General features: G+C 51.7%; 1 protein-coding gene across 16 annotated transcripts in view; it reads left to right on the forward strand.

Annotated features, from left to right (window-relative positions):
- Window positions 1-19,480, forward strand: part of ECE1 (endothelin converting enzyme 1) — a 133,552-nt gene extending 114,072 nt beyond the window's left edge. For 9 of the 16 annotated variants that reach the window (XM_077971467.1, XM_077971510.1, XM_077971508.1 and 6 more), the window contains 6 exons: window positions 1,268-1,371; window positions 8,287-8,397; window positions 9,121-9,188; window positions 11,225-11,415; window positions 14,828-14,923; window positions 16,540-19,480. In XM_077971467.1, coding sequence (XP_077827593.1) covers window positions 1,268-1,371; window positions 8,287-8,397; window positions 9,121-9,188; window positions 11,225-11,415; window positions 14,828-14,923; window positions 16,540-16,716 — 747 coding nt within the window. In that variant the 3' untranslated portion in view covers window positions 16,717-19,480. Of the gene's footprint in view, window positions 1-1,191; window positions 1,372-8,286; window positions 8,398-9,120; window positions 9,492-9,988; window positions 10,978-11,224; window positions 11,416-14,827; window positions 14,955-16,490 lie in introns of those variants that run through there. The other 7 variants (XM_077971526.1, XM_077971527.1, XM_077971512.1 and 4 more) reach the window with 4 other exon arrangements.
- The last annotated feature ends 652 nt before the right edge of the window (window positions 19,481-20,132 follow it).

A 20,132-nucleotide genomic window follows, 5' to 3' on the forward strand; every position in this document is an offset into this window, starting at 1 on the left:
GAGGCTGAGATGGGAAGATCGCTTATGCTCAAGAAGTTAAGGCTGCAGCAAGCTGTGATTGCACCACTGCACTCCTGTGTGGGTGACAGAGCAAGACCCTGTCTCAAAAAACAGAATAAAAGCTACAAGGCTGGGCCGAGTAGTGAAAAGGGTGTACAGTCATGCCCTTGACATTTCAGATAGATTTCTACTTTACTTATGAGATCTAGTATGGTAGCTACTAGCCACAGGTAGCTATTTAAATAATTAAAACTTAAATTAGTTTCAATTAAATTTATTTTTTTTTTATTTTTTATTTTTTTTTTTTTTTTGAGACGGAGTCTCGCTGTGTCGCCCAGGCTGGAGTGCAGTGGCCGGATCTCAGCTCACTGCAAGCTCTGCCTCCCGGGTTTTTACGCCATTCTCCTGCCTCAGCCTCCCGAGTAGCCGGGACTACAGGCGCCCGCCACCTCGCCCGGCTAGTTTTTTGTATTTTTTAGTAGAGACGAGGTTTCACCGTGTTAGCCAGGATGGTCTCGAACTCCTGACCTCGTGATCCGCCCGTCTCGGCCTCCCAAAGTGCTGGGATTACAGGCTTGAGCCACCGCGCCCGGCCTCAATTAAATTTAAAAGCCATACTCGCCACATTTGAAATGCTTAGTAGCGGCCGGGCGTGGTGGCTCACGCCTGTAATCCCAGCACTTTGGGAGGCCAAGGTGGGCAGATCACCTGAGGTCAGGAGTTTGAAACCAGCCTGGCCAACATGGTGAAACCCCGTCTTTACCAAAAATACAAAAATTAGCCGAGCGTGGTGACACGCGCCTGTAATCCCAGCTACTCAGGGAGGCTGGGGCACAAGAATCACTTAAACCAGGAGGTGGAGGTTGCAGTGAGCCAAGATCATGCCATTGCACTCCAGCCTGGACGATACAACAAGACTCCGTCTCAAAAAAAAAAAAAAAAAAGGCTTAGTTGTCTGCCATACTGGACAGCGCAGGCGTAGCGCGTAGGACATCCATCATCGCAGGAGGTTCTATTGGACAACATGGGAGATATTTCTTACCTGGGCCCAGGTGCTGCTGTAGGGACATCCTGCAACAGTGTCATTCCATCTAGTGTCCCAGGGTGAAGGCCAAGAGAAGAACTGACCCTGTAGCCCCAAACCCTGCATCCCAGTCTCCAGCCTGCAGATTAATCCCCTAACCATGGCAGCCCTTGGCTTCCTGTCTTGGAAGATGCCTGTCACCGAGGGCATACCGTGATTGTGACTCCGCTTCCTCTTTTCCAGTACACCGCAGTTCCAGACCTCTACTTTGAGAACGCCATGCGGTTTTTCAACTTCTCATGGAGAGTCACTGCCGACCAGCTCAGGAAAGCCCCCAACAGAGATCAGTGAGTTCCCCCAGGCCCTGCCGGGAAGGTGCCAGCTCCCCGCCTGTGGGCAAGCCTTGGGACGAACTGGCTTTCATTGCACCCTTACCGTGCACCCGATCAGCTATCATGAGAGCCGTCTGAAAAGTGGATGCCCTTGTTATCCCACTTTTCAGAGGAAGAAACCAAGGACAAAAGAAGTGTGGCCCAGCTAGGAGCGGGGGTGGGCTTGAGTCTGCCCAGCCTGTGGGCAGGGTGAGCCCGGCCTCTGGAGTGGAGCTGATCTGGCACCGTGTCCCCACTCCACTGCTTTGGGATTTGGAGCCTGTCTTTCATTATCTGCAGAATAGGATGGGAGGAGCTGGCTCTTGGGTCCTCATAGCAGTCAAATGGGAGGAACTCTGGGGAGCGCCAGACCCCAAGGAGACCCCGGCAAAAGCAGCTTTCCCATAGTTCCTCACTAGCACGAGTGGTGGGGTCTCAGGACAGGGTGCCCACAGAGGCCTGGGGAAGGTTCTGGATGGGCCTGACAGCTGTGTTTCCCAAAGCTCACTGCACATCAGGGTCCTCTGGGGAACTTTTTCAAAGATACAGCCTCCTGGCCGGACGTGGTGGCTCATGCCTGTAATCCCAACACTTTGGGAGGCCAAGGCAGGTGGATCACCCGAACCCAGGAGTTTGAGACCAACCATGGTCAACGTGGCGAAACCCTGTCTCTACTAAAAATACAAAAAATTAACCAGGTGTGTGGCGCATACCTGTAGTCCCAGCTACTCAGGAGTGAGTAGCTCAGGCATGAGAATCACTTGAACCCGGGAGGCGGAGGTTACAGTAAGCCAAGATCGTGCCACTGCACTCCAGTCTGGGTGACAGAGCAAGACTCCATCTCAAAAAAATACAGCTTCCTGACGTTAAATCAGGATAACCTAGAATGAGACCTGGTCTTTGTCCTTTTTTTTAGTGTCTCCTCAGGCCAAGCACAGTAGCTCACGCCTGCAATCCCAGCACTTTGGGAGGCCAAGGTGGGCAGATCGCTTGAGCCTAAGACTTCAAGACCAGGTTGGGTGACAGAGGGAGACGTGGTCTCTACAAAAAATTTTAAAAATTAGCTGGGCATGGTGGCACGAACCTGTAGTCCCAGCTACTGGGGAGGCAGAGGTGGGAGGATCACTTGAGCCCAGGAGGTCGAGGCTGCAGTGAGCCAAGATCATGCCACTGTACTCCAGCGAGACCCTGCCTGGGAAAAAAAAAAAAAAATTGTCTCCTCAAAAACATTAAATGTAGTCAGCCCAGTTCTAGTCTTCAGTCCAAGTTCCTTCCATTTCTCAGTGCAAACATTTGGGATAAATCTTAGGGAAGGGTGCAATCAACTTCTCTTTGCCTCTGGTGCCCCCTGGTGGACTCTAGGGGTTCAACCATCTCTATTTCCTTCATTTCCAGCCTCCAACCAGGGCACCCCCAATGTACAAGAAGGTGGGCTTTTACCTTCAGAACATGACATAGGCTCTGTTGCCAATTTATCTGAAGTATTTTAACTTAGCTTGAATTTCTGTATTTAAATGTCCTTGCCTACCCATTGAAGTATTTGTGGTTATCTGAATGTAAATACGATATTTTAAATTCCTCCATTTGGCCAGATACGCGGCTCACACCTGTAATTCGAATGCCTTAAGAGACCAAGGTGGGAAGATCTCTTGAGCCCAGGAATTTGAGACCAGCCTGGGCAACATGGCGAAACCCCACCTCTACAAAAAATTTAAAACATTAGCTGGACGTGGTAGCGTGCGCTTGAGCCCAGGAGGCTGAGGTTACAGTGAGCTACGGTTGTACCACTGCACTCCAGCCTGGGCTACAGAGCAAGACCCTGGCTCTAAAATAAATAAATACATAAATAAAGTTCTCGGCCAGGCACGGTGGCTTACACCAGTAATCCCAGTACTTTGGTAGGCCAAGGCGGGTGGATCACCTGAGGTCAGGAGTTCAAGACCAATCTGGCCAACATGGTGAAATCCTATCTCTAATAAAAATACAAAAATTAGCCAGGCGTGGTGGCACACACCTGTAATCCTACCTACTTGGGAGCCTGAGGCAAGAGAATCGTTTGAACCTGGGAGGCAGAGGTTGTAGTGAATAGAGATTGCACCACTGCACTCCACCCTGGGCAACAGAGTGAGACCCCATCCCAAAATAAATAAAGTTCTCAGTACCTTTCCATGGCTGTGGGGCTCACCTGGAGGAAGCAGAGTGACTGTCTAGGCTCTTAGGGGAAATGTGGTATCCATCTCACTGCACTCCTTACTCACCCTTCCCCTCTGCACCAGAGAAGTCATTGAAATGCCAAATACCTCATGACTATATCCCATTACTTTCAGAACCTTTTTTGGTCTCAGGATCCTTCTACACTCTTAAAAAAATTATTGCCGGGCATGGTGGCTCATGTCTGTAATCCCAGCACTTTGGGAGGTCAAGGCAGGTGGATCACCTGAGGTCGGGAGTTCAAGACCAGCCTGACCAACATGGAGAAACCCTGTCTCTACTAAAAATACAAAATTACCCAGGTGTGGTAGCACATTCCTGTAATCCCAGTTACTCAGGAGGCTGAAGCAGGAGAATCGCTTGAACCCGGGAGGCGGAGGTTGTGGTGAGCCAAGATGGCACCATTGCCACCACGCCCGGCCCTGATTGTTATTAAAATTTTATGGAAAATAACTATTTTCAAAAAATTAATGACAAGAGAGGTATCATTTTACTTTTTGCAAATTTCTTTATGTCTGGCTTAATCAAAGACAACTAGATTCTCATGTCTGATTCCACAGTCAGTCTGTTACCATATGTTGTTTTGATATATAGAAAGAATTCTTGGCCAGGCGCAGTGACTCATGCCTGTAATCCCAACACTTTGGGAGGCCGAGGTGGGTGGATCACGAAGTCAGGAGTTGAAGACCAGCATGACCAAGATGGTGAAACCCCACCTCTACTAAAAATACAAAAAATTAGCCGGGCGTGGTGGCAGGCGCCTATAGTCCCAGCTACTCAGGAGTCTGAAGCAGAGAATTGCTTGAACCTGGGAGGCAGAGGTTGCAGTGAGCCGAGATCGCGCCACTGCACTCTAGCTGCACTCCAGCCTGGGTGACAGAACAAGACTTTGTTTCAAAAAAAAAACAAAAAAAAGAATTCTTGCCTCACATAGGAATTGAGTGTGAGGCAAGGGAAAGGGAGGGATGAGGGATATTTTAATAGTCTTTTCTGGTACTTGTGTACATTCTACTGATACTACACCAAAACTTAAAAAGTGATAATTTTTTAAAGGTTAATTGCGGCCGGGCGCGGTGGCTCAAGCCTGTAATCCCAGCACTTTGGGAGGCCGAGACGGGCAGATCACGAGGTCAGGAGATCGAGACCATCCTGGCGAACACGGTGAAACCCCATCTCTACTAAAAAATACAAAAAACTAGCCGGGCGAGGTGGCGGGCGCCTGTAGTCCCAGCTACTCGGGAGGCTGAGGCAGGAGAATGGCGTGAACCCGGGAGGCGGGGCTTGCAGTGAGCCGAGATCTGGTCACTGCACTCCAGCCTGGGCAACAGAGCGAGACTCCGTCTCAAAAAAAATAAATAAAAAGAAAAGGTTAATTGCAATATGGAATCTGAAACCATATCCATGAACTTTTTTTTTTCTTTTTTCTTATTTTCACTTTATCACGCAGGCTAGAGTGTGTAATCTCAGCTCACGACAGCCTCAACCTTCCCAGGCTCAGGTGATCCTCCTGCCTCAGCCCCCTGAGTAGCTGGGATTACAGGTGCGCACCACCACATCTGGCTAATTTTTGTATTTTTTGTAGAGACAGGTTTCACCATGTCACCCAGGCTGGAATTTTTGTAATTTTTTGTAGAGATAGAGTTTCACCATGTTGCCCAGGCTGGTCTCGAACTCCTGGGCTCAAGCAATCTTCCCTCCTCAGCCTCCCAAAGTGCTAGGATTACAGGCATGAGCCACCATGCCCAACCTTCATGAACTTTTCATACTCTGTTACACTAAATTCCATTGGTCTGTCCTGTACTTTTACCCAGGTGTGATTTTGTAACATGCATTAGTCATGTGGAAAACAATGGTTCACTGAGTTTTACAGATCTTCCAAATGGTGATACTTTCACTATACAATAACAAAAAAAATCCACATTTGTTAATATCACTGCTGACTTCGTGAGCAAAGCCTTTAATTATTATTGGTAAGGTGTCAAACTTGTGGTGGCCAATATAAGTTTTTCAAAATTTTAATTTTTGCCTGAAACTTCAACATTTTTAAAAAATCTCGGCCGGGCGTGTTGGCACAAGCCTGTAATCCCAGCACTTTGGGAGGCCGAGACGGGTGGATCACGAGGTCAGGAGATCAAGACCATCCTGGCTAACACGGTGAAACCCTGTCTCTAGTAAAAAAAATACAAAAAAAATTAGCCGGGCGAGGTGGCAGGTGCCTGTAGTCCCAGCTACTCGGGAGGCTGGGACAGGAGAATGGCGTGAACCCGGGAGGCAGAGCTTGCAGTGAGCCGAGATCGCGCCACTGCACTCCAGCCTGGGCGACAGAGCGAGACTCCGTCTCAAAAAAAAAAAAAAAAAAAAAAAAAAAAATCTCCTATTTTTATCATTGGTAACAGATGGCTTGAGTTGTTTTCCTTGAGGTGATAAGCTCACTTTATTCGTTTTAAAGAAAATGTCTGCCAGATATCCAAGTCTGAAATTCCATAGTTTACCAGTCACCCTGAAAGTACCAACAGGGTTCCATGAAAAAAGCAGAATGCTTTGTATGTGGATTTCCCACTGGTCACATGGAATATGAAAACGTCTTCTGCCAAGTGCAGTGGCTCACACCTGCAATCCCAGCACTTCAGGAGGCCAAGGCAGGAGGATCGCTTGAGGAGTTCAAAACCAGCCTGGGCAACACAGCAAGACTCCGCCTCTATAACATTTAAAAAAAAAAAAAAATTAAGCATAGTCACGAGTGCCTGTAGTCCCAGCTACCTGAGAGGCTGCGGTGGGAGGACAGCTTGAGCCCAGGAGTTCGAGGCTATAATGAGCCATGATCATGCCACTGCACTCTAACCTGGGTGTCACAACAAGATCTTGTCGCTTTGAAAAAAAAAAAAAGAAGTCTTGTATTCAGGGGTTGAGATGTAATGAAATTAATCATTATGACCGGGTGCAGTGGCTCACGCCTGTAATCCCAACACTTTGGGAGGCCAAGGTGGGCGGGTTACTTGACGCCAGGAGTTCAGCCTGAACAACATGACGAAAACCTGTCTCTGCTAAAAATACAAAAAAATTAACCATGGGTGGTGGTGCACACCTGTAATCCCAGCTAAGGCAGGAGAATCACTTGAACCTGGGAGATGTAGGTTGCAATGAGCTGAGGTCACACCACTGCACTCCAGCGTGGGTGACAGAGTGAGATTCTGCCTCAAAATAAATAAATAGAAAGGAAAGAAAGGAAGGAAGGGAGGGAGAGAGGGAAAGCAAGCAAACTACTTCATCAAGGATGTTCTAAGTGAAAATGGCTAATTGGCTTTTTATTTTGACTGTGAGCCCATGCTAATGAGGAACTCGGGGCTCAGTGACCACCAGAACTTCCTTGATTCATGTCAGGCTCCAGCAGTTTTACCTATTGTTGCTTTTGTACCATCCATGCAAGTGACACAATGGAAAAGGGAAATCACATCTTAATATTATGAAAATAGTTTTGATTTCAGCCGGGTGCAGTGGCTCACACCTGTAATCCCAGCACTTTGGGAGGCCAAGGCGGGCGGATCACCTGAGTTTGCCAATGCAGTGAAACCCCATCTCTACTAAAAATACAAAAATTAGTCAGACGTGGTGGTGGGGGCCTGTAATCTCAGCTACTTGGGAGGCTGAGGCAGGAGAATCGCTTGAACCCAGGAGGCGGAGGTTGCAGTAAGCCAAGATCATGCCACTGCACTCCAGCCTGGGTGACAAGAGCAAAACTCTGTCTCAAAAAATAAATAAATAAGATAGTTTTGATTTCATAGATCCCCTAAAAGGGTCTTGAGGACCCTCCCCGCCAGGTGTCTACAGACCACACTTTGAAAACTGCTAATAGATACTCTTCAAGCCTAGACAATGGTGACTTTTCAAAATCTTTTTCTTTTCTTTTCTTTTTTTCTTTTTTTTTTCTTTTTCTTTTTTTCTTGAGACAGTCTCGCTCTGTCATCCAGGATGGAGTGCAGTGGCGCAATCGCAACTGACTGCAACCTCCACCTCCCAGGTTTAAGCGATTCTCATGCCTCAGCCACCCACGTAGCTGGGATTACAAGTGTACGCCATCACACCTTGTTAATTTTTTTGTATTTTTAGTAGAGACGGGGTTTTGCCATGTTGGCCAGGCTGGTCCTGAACTCCTGGCCTCAAGTGATCCACCCACCTCAGCCTCCCAAAGTCCTGGGATTACAAGCATGAGCCACTGTGCACTGACATTTCAAAATCTAATGGCCCTTCCTGCTCTTTGTAAGAACCTCAGTATTCCACCGTGTGATGTGACATCATTAATTAACTGATTTATTTATAGACAGGTGTTTTCTAGTTTTCTCCTAAAAAACAGTCCTGCACCCGGGCACAATGGCTCACGCCCATAATCCCAGCACTTTGGGAGTCCGAGGCAGGAGGATGGCTTGAGGCTCAGAAGTTGAGGCTGCAGTCAGCCATGATCACACAACTGCCCTCCAGCCTAGGTGACAGAACTAGACCCTGTCTCAAAACAAACAGTCCTTCTGTAGATGTCCTTGTACTTGTGTGCACTTGGGCCTGGGGTCAAGGAGAGTCTGCATTTTTAATGCCCTTGATCCCCATCCCTAAGCAGTGCTCCACACAGGCTGTCCCCACCTGCCTCCCACCCTGTGCTGAGGCCTCCCACGTGTGTGTTGCTTGTAGGTGGAGCATGACCCCGCCCATGGTGAACGCCTACTACTCGCCCACCAAGAATGAGATTGTGTTTCCGGCCGGGATCCTACAGGCACCATTCTACACGCGTTCCTCACCCAAGTAGGCTGCCTCTGGGGCCCCTACCCCAATTCTTTTCCCCAACCCTCAGTGAACCCCCAGCCCAGTCCCATGGCCCATATGACCAAGCCAGTCTCACCGTGTGATCTCTGCCCCAGTGGTCCAGGTGGCTTGGGCGGTCAGAGATGTTGCAGAGGAAGCAACATCCTCACCCACTTTCCTTCCCTCCAGTGAGATCTGGAAGCCCTGCACAGTGGGTATTGGGAGCATCTCATGGAATTAAGAGCCCTACCTAAGGGAAGCGCCCCCCCTGACAATGTTATAGCACAGTCAGAGCTGGGGAGTGGGGAGGGTTAAGGCTGCTGTCTCCGTTTGAATCCCATGTCTGCTATTTGATGACTGTGTGGCCCTTGGGCAAAGCAATTGACCCATTCCCAGCCTTGGTCTACTCATGAATAGAGCTGGTCAGTGGTGACCATGGCTAACTCTTTTGCAATGACTGAAGAGGACAGTTCTGTCTGTAGAGCATCTAGCACAGTGCGTGGTGCCCAGTGGGCACAGCCGACCACACAGACTGTGCCCAGCCTCTGTCTGGCTTCACGGGCCTCGCTGGAGACCCAGGCCATGACCACACCCTTATCCACACAGAGCCCTGTGGAATTTTGTTATGTCTCCAAGCCCAGGAACTGAGGTTCCCATACCTGGGCAAGAGGGAGAGGCCCTCCTCTCAAAGCATCACCTCCATCTTTGTGTCCTTCCCTCCAGGGCCTTAAACTTTGGTGGCATCGGTGTCGTCGTGGGCCATGAACTGACTCATGCTTTTGATGATCAAGGTACGACTTCCAGCTGGGCACGATGGCTCATGCCTGTAATGTCAGTGCTTTTAGAGGAGAATTGCTTGAGGGTAGGAGTTTGAGACCAGCCTGGGCAACATAGCAGGACCTCCATCTCTACTAAAAAAAAAATTAGGGTGGGCATGGTGGCTTATGCCTGTAATCCCAGAGCTGTGGGAGGCCAAGGCAGGCAGATCACCTGAAGTCAGGAGTTTGAGACCAGCCTGGCCAACATGGCGAAACCCTGTCTCTACTAAAAATACAAAAATTACCTGGGCATGGTGGCTGGTGCCTGTAATCCCAGCTACTCAGGAGGCTGAGGCAGGAGAATCATTTGAATCTGGGAGGCAGAGGTTGCAGTGAGCTGAGATTGTGCCATTGCACTCCAGCCTGGGTGACAGAGCGAGACTCCCTCTCAATAAAATAAAATAAAATGGATCTACTAAGAAAGTAAAAATTTAGCCAGGCGTGGTGGCAAAATTTTAATAGTCCTAGCTACTTGGGAGGCTGAGGTAGGAGGCTCACTTGAGCCCAGGAGTTTGAGGCTCCAGTGAACTATGATTATGATCACACCACTGCCTGGTACAGGTTCCTTAGGCCCCTTCAGACTGGGCCAGTCGTCTTCCAGGCCCCACTGCCTCTGCTTTCTGTACCCTTCACTTCTTTTTTATTTTATTTATTTATTATTATTGTTTTTTTGAGATGGAGTCTCTCTTTGTCGCCCAGGCTGGAGTGCAGTGGTGTGATCTCGGCTCACTGCAACCTCCGCCTCCCGGGTTCTCACCATTCTTCTGCCTCAGCCTCCCGAGTAGCTGGGACTACAGGCGCCCGCCACCTCGCCCAGCTAATTTATGTATTTTTAGTAGAGACGGGGTTTCACTGTGTTAGCCAGGATGGTCTCCATCTCCTGACCTCGTGATCTGCCCATCTTGGCCTCCCAAAGTGCTGGGATTACAGGCTCTGCACCCTTCACTTCTAAGTTGTTAGCTTTGGAGACAGAAGGATCTGGGTTCAAATCCTTGCTCTGCCACCTGCCGATTATATGAAGTTTAGCAGGCGCTGTCATTTCTCCAGGCCCCCACATCTTATCTGTAAAAGGAGCGTGATGGTTCCACCCTCCCGTGGTGATTGGGAGGACTGTGAAGTGTGTAGGGAGGTGCCCCGCTCGTGGAAGTTGTCTGGCACTTGGGGTTCCTATTAGGTTTAGCAGGGAGTGGACATTTCTCCACCACTCCAGAGACTTCTCCAGTCCAACTGCAATCAGGGCGTTGAAGTCAGTCCCTCCTCCCCAACTAATGTCCAAAATCCTCCTCATTGCCTCCTACCTTGGGGACTCCCAGGCAGAGATGGAAGAGGCAGAGACCTGGGTGGCCTGGGCCTGTCTTGTGATCCTAAGTCGGCTGGCTCCATCTGCCTCTTCCTAGGCATCTGTTACTCAGGGTCAGTTAGGCAGTGTTGAAAATAGGCCAGGCGCGGTGACTCACACCTGTAATCCCAGCACTTTGGGAGGCCGAGGCAGGCAGATCACTTGACGTCAGGAGTTCCAGACCAGCCTGGCCAACATGGTGAGACCCCCCGTCTCTACTAAAAAAAAAATACAGAAATCAGTTAGACATGGTGGCATGTGCCTGTAATCCTAGCTACTCCGGAGGCTGAGGCACGAGAATCACTTGAACCCAGGAGGCACAGGTTGCAGTGAGCTGAGATTGCGCCATTGTACTCCAGCCTGGGTGGCAGAGTGAGACTCTGTCTCAAAAAAAAAAAAAAAAAAAAAAAAGGAAAAAGAAAACAAAGCAAGCCCCACGGAGCCTCAGGCCACGATGGGACTTTCCCTGGATCTCTCTCCTCCATCCTCTCCCGCCTCTGACCGGCCTCCCCACCCATGTCCCTCGGCACTCACAGGGACCTCGTCTCCCCATGCTGGCTGGAGGACGGGGGTGGACGGATGAACCACTTCTCACCAGGAGGAGGGAGGAGTAGCAGGTCCCCGCTCTGCCACTCCCTCCCTTGACATGATGCCTCCCTCTGACCCACAGGACGGGAGTATGACAAGGATGGGAACCTCCGACCGTGGTGGAAGAACTCGTCCGTGGAGGCCTTCAAGCGTCAGACCGAGTGCATGGTTGAACAGTACAGCAACTACAGCGTGAACGGGGAGCCAGTGAATGGGCGGCACACCCTGGGGGAGAACATCGCCGATAACGGGGGCCTCAAGGCGGCCTATCGGGTGAGAGCCCCGCTCCCCACACATGCCTGGGCCCAGCGCTGGCTCCATCCAGATGCCTGTCTATAGAGGATCATCACAGACAACCGGGGCAGGCGCAGCAGCCATGCGAGCTTCTGTTTCCTCTTCTGCGAAATGGGGGGTGGTGAGGACCAATCATGAGGCTGACTGTGGAGGCCCCCGCCACAAGGGCTTGGCACCAGACGGCTTTGTGCCTTCTGAGTCTGGCCTGACAGAGACACAGGACGGGGCTCGGGCTGGATCCGCCTGAAGAGCCTGCCTGTTCTCACCTTTGCAGGGGAGGCCACCACCAAGTCAGCCCCCTGTGGGTCTGGGAGGCCCCTGGGGACTAAGCAGCCAAGGCAAGGGACACTGGTCATGGAGCCAGTTCCAGGTTCAAGTCCTGGTTCTGGAGTAAGTTGCTGAACCTCCTTGAGCCTCACTTGACTTGGCTCTGATTAGCTACTACCTGCATTATTGGGTTGTTGGGAAGATAAAGCAAGATGATTTAGACACAGGCTGACCCCAGAGAGATACTCAGAGATGCTCCCCGAGTCAGATGGGAGAGGTAACAGAGGCCACGAGAGAAAAACAGTAGGTGTCTGTCAGAGAGAGGAAGACAGGGCTTCCTCCCAACCGCGGCAGTAAGAGCAGAAATCCGTAGAGCTGTCATTTATTGAGCCTTCTTAAGTGCCAGGCTTGGAGTATTCCTAGCAGCTTTGCTGTTAGGTATTATAATCCCCGTTTTGCAGATAAGCAAACTGAGCCCAGAAATATTGGATATTAGGTTGCTTAAAGTCCACGAGTCAATGAAAGGTATTGAGAATCTACCCAGCAGGGGCTGTGTCTGAAGCTCATCCTGCTCTCAAAAAGCTTATACCCTTAGTGGAGGCTGGAAGGGGAAGAAAGGCAAATAAATACATAATAAATCTGTAAGATAGGCCGGGCACGGTGGCTCAAGCCTGTAATCCCAGCACTTTGGGAGGCTGAGACGGGCGGATCACGAGGTCAGGAGATCCAGACCATCCTGGCTAAAGCGGTGAAACCCCGTCTCTACTAAAAAAAAAAAAAAAAAATACAATAAATCTGTAAGATAGTGTCAGCTATTGATGAGGCGATGAATATAAACTGGGGCAAAGTAATAAGCAATAACGGGGTAAGAGGAATAATGGGGGGACGCTGGCCACGGCAGGCCTTCTCTGGGGTTATGACATTTGCATTGAGACCTACATGATGAGGAAGAGCCTGGGAAAAGCTGGGGAAAATGGTCTCAGCAAAAGGAAGAGCAAGTGCAGAGGCCACGAACTAGACACAAGCCTGGCACGTCCAATGATGGGAAGATGGGCGGGGCAGAGTGCAGGGAATGCAGGGACCAGACCACTCTGGGCTTGTTGGCTGTGGCTGAGGAAGGAGTTTGGGTTTTGTCCTGGTTATGATAGAGAGACACAATAGGGTTTTAAAATAGAGGAATGACATGACTCAACTTACCCTTTAAAACGGGTCAGCTGGGCTCAGTGGCTCATGCCTGTAATCCCAGCTACTTGGGAGGCTGAGGCATGAGAATCACTTAATCCCGGGAGGCAGAGGTTGCAGTGAGCCAAGATTGGGCTACTGCACTCCAGCCTGGGTAACAGAGCGAGAGACCGAGACTCTGTCTCAAAAAAATAAATAAATAAAAATAAAACAAGAGTCAGCTAGGTGCCGTGGCTCACACCTGTAATCCCAGCACTTTGGGAGGCCGAGGTAGGTGGATCGCAAGCTCAACTTCAAGACCAGCCTGGGCAACATGGTCAAACCCCGTCTCTACCAAAAATACAAAAAAATTAGCGTGGCATGGTGATGTGCATCTGTGGTTCCAGTTACTCAGGAGGCTGAGGTAGGAGGATTGCTTGAGCCTGGGAGGTGAAGGTTGCAGTGAGCCGAGATTGTACCACTGCACTCCAGCCTGGGTGACAAAGGGAGACTCTGTCTCAAAAAAATAAATAAATAAAAATAGAACAAGAGTCAGCTGGGCACCATGGCTCACACCCGTAATCCCAGCACTTTGGGAGGCCGAGGTAGGTGGATCACAAACTCGACTTCAAGACCAGCCTGGGCAACATGGTGAAACCCCGTCTCTACCAAAAATACAAAAAAATTGGCTGAGCATGGTGGTGTGCATCTGTGATTCCTCCAGGAGGCTGAGGTGGGAGGATCACTTGAGCCTGGGGGGTGGAGGTTGCAGAGAACCAAGATTATGCCAATGCACTCCAGCCTGGGCGACAGTGACCCTGTCTCCAAAAAAAAAAAAAAAACTAAAAAACAAGTCAGTATAACTACAGCCCATGGGCCAAATCTAGCTATGAGGCTGTTTTTATAGATTAAGCTTCTTGGGGGTCACAGCTGGCTCCATTTGTTTCCATGTCTGTAGCTTTTTTTTTTTTTTTTTTTGAGACAGGGTCTCACTCTGTCACCCAGGCTGGAGCGCAGGGGCATGATCTCAGCTCACTGCAACCTCCGCCTTCCGGGTTCAAGTGATTCTCCTGCCTCAGCCTTCCGAGTAGCTGGGATTACAGGCATGCGCCACCGCGCCTCGGCTAATTTTTGTATTTTTAGTAGAGATGAGATTTCACCATGTTGCCCAGGCTGGTCTCAAACTCCAGACCTCAAGTGATCCACCCGCCTCGGCCTCCCAAAGTGCTGGGATTACAGGTGTGAGCCACCACGCCCGGCCATGTGGCTTACCTTACTGCTGTAGTAGCAGAATTGAGTCATTGCAATGGCGACCCTTAGCCCACAAATCCCAACGTACTCACTCTCTGGCCGTCCACAGAGAAGGGTTGCCAGCACCTGCTTCCTAAGGTTCACTAAAGTTACTTTGCCAGGAAGGGAATGGAATTGGATCAGCCTGAGTCAGAAGACTGATAAGAAAGCTGTTGTGAGGTTGTCCAGCCAGGAGACAGGGTAGAGCACTGGGAAGCGGGAGCAGAGCAGTGGTCAGTGTTTGATCTGAGAGAAAGAGAAGAATTGAAGAAGCGTTCTGGGTTTGGGGCCTGAGATGATGGATGGTGGTACCTTTGACCATGATGGGGAAGGTGTGTGTGTGTGTGCGCGCGTGCTGCCATTCTGTTTGTACCATGTTAAGTTTGAGATGCATCTTGACTGTCCAGCTGGCACAGTTAAATATACACATCAGGGAAGAGGCTGGAGCAGAAGGCGTAAATGTGAGAGCCATCAGTGCGTAGAAGGTATTTTAAGCCATAGGGCTAAATGAGTGCACATCAAGAAAAGGGCTCCCCTAGGCTGAGCCCAGGCCCAGATCCCCGGAAACTAGTACCTCCCCTGACATGGGGGAGCTCCCTGAGACCTCCATACCAGTCTCCTCCTTCACCACCTGCCATGGGAACCCCTGAGCTTTGGTTTTCTCTCCTCCCAGGCTTACCAGAACTGGGTGAAGAAGAACGGGGCTGAGCAGACGCTGCCCACCCTGGGCCTCACCAATAACCAGCTCTTCTTCCTGGGCTTTGCACAGGTGGGTCCATTAGGAAAACATGCCACACATGGTACATTCTGCCATCTTGATGTTTCAAGAGCCCAGAGAGCCGAAAGGCAAGTTCCCCACAGATTGAGGACTTCCCAAGTCACTGGACCGTGCACCGCACATGTGCCCTGTCATTAGAGAGATGCACAGAAGGGCCAGAAGTACCAGTGAAGGGATTCCTGGATCTGGTCAATGAGAGGACGAGCTGATCACTCAGGACCCTTCTGGTTCTAGGGTTCTAGAGATTTCTTAAACATAAGATGCCCAGCCAGGCACGGCAGCCCACACCTGTAATCGCAGCACTTTGGGCAGCCGAGGCAAGCAGATCACCTGAGGTCAGGAGTTTGAGACCAGCCTGGTCAACATAGTGAAACCCTGTCTCTATGAAAAAATACAAAAAAAAATAGCCAGACGTGGCAGTGGCTGCCTGTAGTCTCAGCTACTCAGGAGGCTGAGGCATGAGAATCACTTGAACCCGGGAGGCAGAGGTTGCAGTGAACTAAGTTCATGCCACTGCACTCCAGCCTGGGCAACATAGCAAGACTCTCAAAAAAAAAAAAAATGCCCCAGATCATGCCTTCACTCGGCATTCATCTGGTAGCCTTCTGCTGGCACTCAGAGCTACCAGGCCATTAGACAATTTGTTCTGCCCAGGAAACGAGAGATCTGGACTAAATCCAAGCTTTTCCAACTGGTGTTTGGACACAGTCCTTTGTTCAGATGGAATCGAATGCGGGTGCCTCAGACAGAGATGCTGCGCTGGCTGAAGGAGAACAGTTTGGAGACAACTGCGTTAGAGGCTGCTGGCATGGGGAGTGGCACACACCAGCCCTACACCAGCCCACTTTCTCTTCCTGACCCACTCAGGGGGTCCTCCTGACTCCCCGGGATCTCAGGATCAGTTTGGGGCCTCATCCCCCTGGTGTTGTTTTTCTGAGTTTTGTGTTTTTGGAGCCGGAGTCTTCCCTCAGTTGCCCAGCCTGGAGTGTGATGGCATGATCTCAGCTCACTGTAACATCAACCTCCCGGGTTCAAGTGATTCTCCTGCCTCATCCTCCCGTGTAGCTGGGATTATAGGATGCACCACCACACCCAGCTAATTTTTGTATTTCTAGCACAGCCAGGGTTTCACCATGTTTGTCAGGCTGGTCTCAAATTCCTGGCCTCAAACGATTCACCCCTCCTTGGCCTCTCAGAATGCTGGGATTATAGGCATGAGCCACCACACCCAGCCTTATTTTGTTTTTTGAGACAGGATCTCACTCGGTCACCCAGGCTGGAATGCAGTGGCACAATCTCAGCTCACTGCGGCCTTGACTTCCCCAGCTCCAGTGATCCTCCCGCCTCAGCCTCCCAGGAGCTGGGACCGTAGTGCACACCACCACGCCTGGTTAATTTTTTTTTTTTGTAGAGATGGGGTCTTGCCATGTTGCTCAAGCTGGTCATGAACTCCTGGGCTCAAGCAGCCCTCCCACCTTGGCTCCCAGAGTGCTGGGATTACAGGTGTGAGCCACTGCACCTGGCCTCCCCTGCTGTTATAATGGGGACAGTCTGGCAGCCCCAGGGCCCCACAGTGACCCTGGCCTCTCTCTCTTGTCCCTTCAAAGGTCTGGTGCTCCGTCCGCACACCTGAGAGCTCCCACGAAGGCCTCATCACCGACCCCCACAGCCCCTCTCGCTTCCGGGTGATCGGCTCCCTCTCCAATTCCAAGGAGTTCTCAGAACACTTCCACTGCTCACCTGGCTCGCCCATGAACCCGCCTCACAAATGCGAAGTCTGGTAAGGACGAAGCGGAGAGAGCCAAGACGGAGGAGGGGAAGGGGCTGAGGACGAGCCCCCCGTCCAGCCTCCAGGGCATTGCTCAGCCCGCTTGGCCACCCGGGGCTCTGCTTCCCCGCACTGGAGGGCTTTCAGCTGGAACCGAGCCCATGGTGTCGGCTCTCAACAGAACCCACCATCTGACCCCTGTGAAGAGCCGGACATCCAGGCACACACGTGCGCCACCTTCAGCGGGCATTCGGGTGTCGGGCGGGTGGCTCATCAGGCCTGGGCCCCATGCTGACAAGCGCCAGATACGCTACAAATACCACTGTGTCAAATGCTTTCAAGATATATTTTTGGGGAAACTATTTTTTAAACATTGTGGAATACACTGGAAATCTTCAGGGAAAAACGCATTTAAACACTTTTTTTTTTTAAGGAAAGAATTGGTATATTTATTATGTTCTGTTTTTCTAAATAACCTGTGGACAAGGGAAGCCCCACTGATTTACCCCCTTTCTTCCCCACTCCCTGTGGGGCTGGGCTGAGGCAGGGATCCCTCTTCCCCACTCCCTGTGGGGCTGGGCTGAGGCAGGGATCCCTGGGCCACAGAGCAAGTCTCCAAATCAGACAGCTGCCTTGGCTCTTGGGATGTGTGATTTCAGCTCCTGTCACCTCGTGCAGAGGCATGGAGACCAGTAGAGGTGTGGAGGCCAGGCAGAGGGAGGAGCCGGCTCTGGGAGGTCCCAGCTCATGGGCACTGCCCCTTCAGCTAGCCTGCCTCTGTCCCCTGAGTCCAACAGTGGGAGCCCTAGCAGGGAAGTTCTGATCCCCAAAGCCACAGCAGGGGACTGATGGCTACGGCAGAATGAGGCCAGGTCAGGACCCTCAAACATCATCTGGGCGTACCAAGCACCCTGAAGCCAGACTGCAGGAGCCCTGCAGGGTGAGACTCTATTGGAGATACACTGCTGGCCACAGGTGTCCCCTCTCGGTCCCACCTTTTCAGGCTGTCCCATGTCTATCTCAGGGGCCCATTACCTCTCTGCAGCAGTCCCCCATCCCAGCCACACCAGGGTCTGTCTGGCCAACCTCTTCCCCAGGAAAGGAGAAAAGAGAAAATAGGCCGGGTACGGTGGCTCACTCCTGTAATCCCAGCACTTTGGGAAGTCAAGGTGGGCGGATCACCTGAGGTCAGGAGTTCGAGACCAGCCTGGCCAATGTGGTGAAACCCCATCTCTACTAAAAAAAATACAAAAATAAGCTGGGTGTGGTGACAGGCACCTGTAATCCCAGTTACTCGGGAGGCTGAGGCAAGAGAATCGCTTAAACTCAGGAGGCAGAGGTTGCAGTGAGCTGAGATCGCGCCACTGCACTCCAGCCTGGGTGACAGAGGGAGACTCTGTCTCAAAAAAAGAAAGAAAAGAGAAAACAGCTCTCACCTCCCGCAGGACCCAAATCCTCTCCCTCTCTAAGCACCGTCATCCACCGCATGGCTGGGCCTGGCTCCCAGGACCAGTCCAGTCCTCTAGTGCCTTATCTGAGGCTGCAGCCACCAGTCTCCACCCCAAGGAGACAGCCCCTGCCCCTAGATGCTCCTTGGCCTCCTCAGTGCAGCCCCCAGGTGTCCTGACGGAAGCACAGGCTGTAGCCCCATTTCCCCGGTGCCTGCAGGGCTAACCCCCACGGCAGCCCAGGAGCTCTGGCCTGCAGGTCCGCGACGTGGGGCATCGGAAGACTGCAGAACTGCTGGACTTACCCTGGGTGGCAGCGCATTGTTGGCCCCTGGGTTGAATCAAGATAGTACTTGTAGCTAGATGGATGGACTCCCCTTTGAGGGATGCTTTTAGCCAGAGGACACTGCGAGAGGAAGGTTCCTCAACCCAGTCTGGCCGGTGGTGTCTGTCCCTTGCCTGAGACCACAGCTTCTCCAATAGCAGATTGACAGGCTCCACCAAGTGGAAGCACCTGGAGCGGTCTCTGCCGTCCAGTGGGGAAGCCAGGCCCCAAGACAGAGGCGGGGGCAGCACGTGCCCTCCACAGCCACCGCTTTTCCACCTCAGCAGCCCAGTCCTCCTGACCCAGCCCTGCCCGGAGAGTGGGTTCCCCTCACCCGGGAAGCTGGAATCCTCCTGCCTGAGAGGAAGCAGACAGCACAGGGACACGCCTGCCACCTCGGGGTCAGCCTCCGAGCTGGTGCAGGGTGTCGAGAGTGGATTGCAGAGGGAGGCCCTGGTCCCAGCACGCAGCAATCCTGGTAGCTCTGCAGAGGAGACAGGAACCCGAGAAGGAGCTGGGGTAGGAGGCGGCCGTAGTCTGCTTGCCACATAGAGGTGGGCTTCTCCCAGCCATGGTGTCCCCTCTGCCTCCCCTCCCCTGACCCTCCTGCCTTCCACGTGGAGATGGTCCTGCAGTGTCAGCACCAGCACCGTGGGCTTGGACCCCCTGGACTGAGGCAGGTGTCCTAGGGCTGGGGGTGCAGCCCGAGGGAATGGAGACCACACTCCTGGCTCAGGTCTGCCGGGGCCGGCGGTGGGTTGGGGAAGAAGAGGGCTCAGGCCCAACAGGGGTGGAAGCCCCTGCCACTGCTACTACCCCCTCCAAAGCTTTAAGGAAGATGAAGTGAGACCCCTCCCCTTAGGCCTGGGGAGCCATAGGGCTGGCTTCTCTGTGGGTGCGTGGACGTGGAGTTGGGAGCTGGGAATCTATTTTTTGTATTATGTTTTGTGCTACTGTAGTTTTGGTGTGGCACTATTGTAATGGAAATAAAGTACTTGTAAGGAGGACCATGTGTCTGGGTGTCTGTCCTCCCAGGGTGCTGTGTGTCCTGAGGCCGGCACAGGGCTGCCCACCCTAGTTTCTCCAGGGCTGGGCGCACTTGCCCCTGCGAGCAGGGACCTTGGACCCTGACAAATGCCAGAAGGTTGCTCAGTACCTGTGCCCCCAGCCACCCTTCCTTCACCTACAATTGTGTGAGCACCCCCTGCTGGTGAGAATGATGCACATCACCACCTGGGTCCAAGAGGCCCTCCTGGTAAAAATAATTTTTCTGTTATCTTCGAGCAAGGGAGTTGCCAGGTCTCAGATGCTTGGGCAGGGCAGGAAGTAGAGAAAATCAAAGAAAGGTTCAAGGAGGGCCGGGTGCGGTGACTCTTGCATGCAATCCCAGCACTTTGGGAGGCCAAGGCAGGTGGATCACTTGAGGTCAGGAGTTTGAGACCAGACTGACCAACGTGGTGAAACCTCAGCTCTACTGAAAATACAAAAATTAGCCAGGTGTGATGGTGCACACCTGTAATCGTAGCTACTCGGGAGGTTGAGGTGAGAGAATCGCTTGAACCTGGGAGGCGGAGGTTGCAGTGAGCTGAGATCACACCACTGTACTCCAGCCTGGGCAGCAGAGCGAGACTCCATCTCAAAAAAAAAAAAAAAAGAAAA

The sequence above is a fragment of the Macaca mulatta genome, chromosome 1, assembly GCF_049350105.2.
Source record: "Macaca mulatta isolate MMU2019108-1 chromosome 1, T2T-MMU8v2.0, whole genome shotgun sequence".
In the NCBI taxonomy this organism is placed as follows: domain Eukaryota; kingdom Metazoa; phylum Chordata; class Mammalia; order Primates; family Cercopithecidae; genus Macaca; species Macaca mulatta.